We start from the raw sequence: 6,000 nt of genomic DNA, 5'->3' as shown, positions 1-6,000 counted from the left end.
CTGGACAATAGACTGCTGGAGCACAACAGTGAATTAAACTAAAAAAAATACATTTTAAAATAAAATTTGAAATAACATTTTAAATAACAAATGTATTTTTCTGAAATGTTTATGTTTGTAACATTTAAGTTAAATGTTTTGGATACGAACTGTTTTCTTTTAGATAAAAATGAATAAAGGAGCAATGCAGTACATCGCCACAGGCTAAACTCTCCCAGAGTTACCACAAGGACCAATTTGGTATGCCACCCCAAAAAATGTTTTGTCCCTGTCTGGCCACCCCTATCAAAATGGTCTGGAGGCGCCCCTACGCCCAAGGGCAAGGCTGCGGCAGACTGAATGAGACTCGATCCCACAACCTTCTACTTACGAGACAGGAAATCCTCTTTTTCCAAGAACACATTCCAACTTGGTATGAGGGGTTGTTGCCTCCCCATCGCTCCATAGATCCACCCCTGGTCGACTGCTAGAGCATTATTTCAGTTCAGCGATCAAGGAGAGTGGATATCTTTTGTCTTTTACTTCATCTAAAAAACAAAAAAGGATTGTCAACAACATAAAATTCCTCTAGGCTATTCTAACTTATTCATACCCGTGAGGTGAGTTATTTTTAAGTTTATGAGCATGTGACAGGTTAATGGACCGGTTTCCTGAATTGGAAGAACAGACTTCCGGAAAGGCACTTTGTTGTACTCTCGCCTTATTCCAATAATGCCTCCTTTAACAATTAAGAACTGTTCTTTTGTGGACAGGAACTGCAATAATAAAATCCTTAGATGTTGGCTCACTGACGCCCTCTTTCCCTTACCTCTTAGAAGACAGGAATTAGTACGTCAATTTAGTAATTCTGTTGTTAAAAACATTAGATGCAACTATCTCAAATTCCCAATCCCTCCTAAAGCCAAGGAAGTTCGTTTTAAAACTATAAACAGTATTTATCCTTGCAAAGATTTCTTGCAGTCTAAATTTAATATTGGAGAGAACGACTGTGCCTTTTGCACTTCTAATATAGAATCTGAGATACATTTATTCTTCACATGCATCTTTACCAAATGTTTCTGGGATAGTTTTCACTCGTGGTAACACAATAACAATTTCATTATACGCTCCTTATCTTTTTCTGACATCAAGTATGGTATTATTTTGGAAAATAAAATGCAGCAATTCACTGTCAATAATTTGATTATTTTCGCTAAATTCTTTATACACAAATGTAAATTTGGCAATGTCAAACCGATCTTTATTGTTTTTTTGAAAGAACTTGCATACTTTATGGATTCTCTTAAATTATGTAGTTCCAAGAAAGCCATTTGGCTCTATAACAATTTGGTGAATGTTTCCTTTACCCCTAATGCTGTTTGATGTAATATATAATTTTTTTTTGGTTATGATTTCTGCAGGTTGATATTGAGCTAGGTTAATGTTATTGTTTCTGTTTGTACACCTGCTTTTTTTTTGTTTTTGTTTTGTCATGCTCAGAATTCAACTGTAAATATTGATTCTTATGTAAGCCTGTAAACTTCATTGGTTGAATAAAACTTGTTAAAAAATTTAAAAAAAAAAAGAACAGACTTCCGGAACTTTCCTTTTATGTCCCAGCCGGCTCCCTCCACGCTCCGTGGCTCGGCCCCACACCCCTCCCACCGAGTCCGTTAGTCGTTCTCTTGCGTGTGTCAGCAGTACCGAGGTGGGTCTCATCATGTCCGCCAGCTCCCTCCATCTGCTGCTGCTGCTGCTGCTGGTCCCTCACCGACATCAGCTCCTACAAGGTGCTCCGCTCCTGGTCTTCCTGGTCGACGGGTTCCGGTATGACTACATCAGCGATTTGACCGGATTACCGGGATTCCGAGAGTTGGTGGAGAGGGGGGTTAAAGTGGATTATGTAACCCCGGATTTCCCGAGTCTGTCCTACCCCAACTACTACTCTTTGATGACAGGTAGGACTTCCGCCTGGGAATGAGATGTTCTGCTGGGACCTTTTCACTTCCTAAAAGAACTTGTGCAGATGTATATTTGAACAGCCTCAGTTAGGAGAAATAGAGTTAATGGCGGCGCCCCCTAGGGGTGGCGATGGCCACTCCTAGAAAATTGCTGTCCCACCCCCCAGGAAAAGCCGTGTTAATAAAGCATATTAATGTTTACTCTAACCATAAATTGATCTTATGCATTCAAGACATAATTGTAAAACAAAAATAAAAACAATACAATTAACGAATAAAGAAAAAATCAGAATAAATAAAAAAGTTCATATGTTTCTGCTGCTCACCATTTTAAATATGTTTTTATCGCCATAGTTTTTGTGAACACAGCAACGGGAAAATTAAACAAAAAAAGATTTTTTTTTTAAATAAATTTTGAAATAATCTTTTTAGTCACTGAAATGTTTTTTTCTGAAATGTTTGTTTGTAAAATTTAAGTTAAATCTTTTGGATACATACTGTGTTTTAAAAAAATATAAAAACGAATAAAGGAGCAGTGCAATACATCGCCACAAACTAAACTCTCCCAGAGTTACCACAAGGACCAGTTTGGTGTGCCACCCCAAAAATGTATTTTGCCCCATCTGGCCACCCCTATCAAAATTTTCTGGAGGCGCCCCTGGATTGGACAGAAACAAATCGCATCAATACAAGTGTTAATGAGCATACATGTAGTATGTCAAGGCCTCGCATGTCATGAGGTGAGGGTGGAGATGGCAGACCATGTGTGGTGGAGGGTTCAGGAGGCAGAAGAGCAGGCACGGATGAAAAAATAAAAATGGGTTTAATGGTAGCAGCACAAGCACGAACACACGAAGACAACGCAATGATCCGACAACGATAGGAACAAAGAGGGAGGTATAAATACACAGAACAATCAGGGAACACATGGGCAGGTTAACGAGGGGCAGGTGAGAACAATAAGGCCAATTACGGAAGGAGCGACACAGTTAGGGAGGCCGGGGCGAATCATGACAGTACCCCCCCTTAAGGGGCGGATACCAGACGCCTACAAAGCCACACACAGGAGACCCTGAAAACACTGGAACTCGGGAACACCAGACTCGGGAACACAGGACTCGGGAACACATGACTCTGGAACACATGACTCTGGAACACATGACTCTGGAAACTGGAAGACTGGACATGGGAACTTGGTCTCTGGAATTCAACAGCAGTGGGTGCGGGACACCAGAACTCGACAGCATTACGCTGGACCTCGACAGCAGCAGGCACGGGACACCGGAACTCGACAGGACACTCGAAAACTGAAAACATGCAACTCAGTCCGGGGCTGCAGAGCAGGGGCCTCTCGGTTAGACGGCACAACTCTGACTTACAAAGTCTCCTTGAGCTCAGACTGGGGTTGCAGAGCAGGGGCCTCTCGGTTAGGCGGCACAACTCTGACTGACGAGGGTCTCTTGAGCTTGGACAAGGAGACTCGGACACACGAACACGAACTCCTGACTCAAACACAGGAACACTCGATGCACGAACACTTGACCTGGAATAGGAACACTTGACTTGACACCAGGAACACTTGACTTGACTTGACATCAGGAACACTTGACTTGACACCAGGAACACTTGACTTGACTTGACTTGAGACCAGGAACACTTGACTTGACACCAGGAACACTTGACTTGACTTGACAGGAACACTTGACTTGACTTGAGACCTGGAACACGAACACTTGACTTGACTTAACACCAGGAACACGAACACTTGACTTGACTTGACACCAGGAACACAAACATTTGACTTGACTTGAGACCAGGAACACGAACACTTGACTTGAGACCAGGAACACGAACACTTGACTCGAGACCAGGAACACGAACACTTGACTCGACTTGAGACCAGGAACATGAACACTTGACTTGAGACCAGGAACACTTGACTTGACTTGAGACCAGGAACACTTGACTTGACTTGAAACCAGGAACACTTGACTGGACAGGAACACTTGACTTGACAGGAACACTTGACTTGACAGGAACACTTGACTTGACTTGACAGGAACACTTGACTTGAGACCAGGAACACGAACACTTGACTTGACTTAACACCAGGAACACGAACACTTGACTTGACTTGACACCAGGAACACGAACATTTGACTTGACTTGAGACCAGGAACACGAACACTTGACTTGAGACCAGGAACACGAACACTTGACTCGAGACCAGGAACACGAACACTTGACTCGAGACCAGGAACACGAACACTTGACTCGACTTGAGACCAGGAACATGAACACTTGACTTGAGACCAGGAACACTTGACTTGACTTGAGACCAGGAACACTTGACTTGACTTGAGACCAGGAACACTTGACTGGACAGGAACACTTGACCTGACTGGACAGGAACACTTGACTTGACTGGACAGGAACACTTGACTGGACAGGAGGACAAACTGCAGCAGCCGGGACGGGACCCTGTAGTAACTGCAGCAACAGGCGTGGGAACCAGCAGGAACTGCAGCAGCAGGCATAGGACCCAGTAGAGACCGCAGTATGAAGGACCTGCAGGCACAGACCCTGCAGGCACAGACCCCGCAGGCGTGAACCAGGAAGCGGAAGAACAGCAGGAGCGACGCGAGGAAACCAGGAGCGGTAGCAGGTACTCGGCAAACAGTCCTGAGCAGGTGACTCGACTGGATCCACAGGCAGGCTCAGGTGAAGGGAAGCTGACATGGAGCGGAAGACCAGCCCTGCCACTCCGAAGAACGCTGGCGTGCGCAGGGGGTTTTACCTCCATGAAAAACTCCAGAAAACAGCAGCTTCCATGAAAAACAGGACGGGGTGAAAACAGCAGGAGGAGAATGACCCTGACCACCCCGAAGACAAATAGGATGCCCCAGGATCTCCCAGAGGGCTCGACCACCCCGAGACAGGTAGGATGCGCCGAAAAAAACAAAAAACTCCAGGCCGAAATCTCCCTCTGCTGAAAAGGAGAAAAAATAATCCTCCAGAAACATGTGTTAGCTCACCACAGGTCCTGTCGTTGTCGGATCATTCTGTCATGAGGTGAGGGTGGAGATGGCAGACCATATGTGGTGGAGGGTTCAGGAGGCAGAAGAGCAGGCACGGATGAAAAAATAAAAATGGGTTTAATGGTAGCAGCACAAGCACGAACACACGAAGACAACGCAATGATCCGACAACGACAGAAACAAAGAGGGAGGTATGACTACACAGAACAATCAGGGAACACATGGGCAGGTTAACGAGGGGCAGGTGAGAACAATAAGGCTAATTACGGAAGGAGCGACACAGTCAGGGAGGCCGGGGTGAATCATGACATCGCAAGTAAGGCCCCTGGCCTCCCAAGACATCGCCTTGCAAGGATTTAAACTTGACATTTGTCCCCGAAGTAGCTGTTGGCTTCTGGTTTGCCATTCTTTTGAAAATACAGCACTGGTTGCTGGGAAAATTTTGACCAGGGCTAGGCTACAAGAGACCTCCCGTGTATCCTTGCTCAGCTAGCTAAAAGGCTAACATTGGAACATGCCTTGTTGGTTCCTAATGACGTATCTCCTAGGCAACCGGGGCAGGACCAAGACATCAACGCAAGGTTTCTTGGCATTGAGAAACACCCCAGGTCTCATCCCGGTGTGTGAGTAGCATCTGAACGCGGTGACCCCACCTGCACTTTTGTAAATACCGCATTAACATTAACATGTCCATTCTATGAGCCCCACCTCGGCGTGTCAAAATCTTCCCACAAATTAACTGGGCTTGAACTATTAGAAACCAGATATAACTGGCTAGAAAACAAATTCCGTTGCTACTTTTCCTCTCTGTTCAGTACTCCCGTAATTCACTGTTCTGTCCTTCTGTAAAAACTGAACTGGGGTTGAAGGCATGCTGAAGATCGCAAAAAAGGTGCTACTTTTCCTGATGTTTATTACTCGTGTCACTCACTGTTTACATGCTTTTGTCCTCCACTGTGGTGGACCCATAGGTGCTAAACTTTACTTGAAATAAATTCTCAGACAAAATATTCTCAGATTAC

General features: G+C 44.7%; 1 protein-coding gene across 1 annotated transcript in view; it reads left to right on the top strand.

Annotated features, from left to right (window-relative positions):
- The first annotated feature begins 1,582 nt into the window (after positions 1-1,582).
- enpp6 (ectonucleotide pyrophosphatase/phosphodiesterase 6) overlaps positions 1,583-6,000 on the top strand; it is a 28,663-nt gene continuing 24,245 nt past the window's right edge. Inside the window, exon 1 of the mRNA XM_015962201.3 lies at positions 1,583-1,937. Coding sequence (XP_015817687.3) covers positions 1,700-1,937 — 238 coding nt within the window. The 5' untranslated portion in view covers positions 1,583-1,699. The remainder of the gene's footprint in view (positions 1,938-6,000) is intronic.

Source organism: Nothobranchius furzeri, chromosome 1 (assembly GCF_043380555.1).
Source record: "Nothobranchius furzeri strain GRZ-AD chromosome 1, NfurGRZ-RIMD1, whole genome shotgun sequence".
NCBI classification, from domain to species: domain Eukaryota; kingdom Metazoa; phylum Chordata; class Actinopteri; order Cyprinodontiformes; family Nothobranchiidae; genus Nothobranchius; species Nothobranchius furzeri.
The sequence above is the reverse complement of the archived record's forward strand: the minus strand, read 5'-3'. Positions and strand labels throughout refer to the sequence as shown.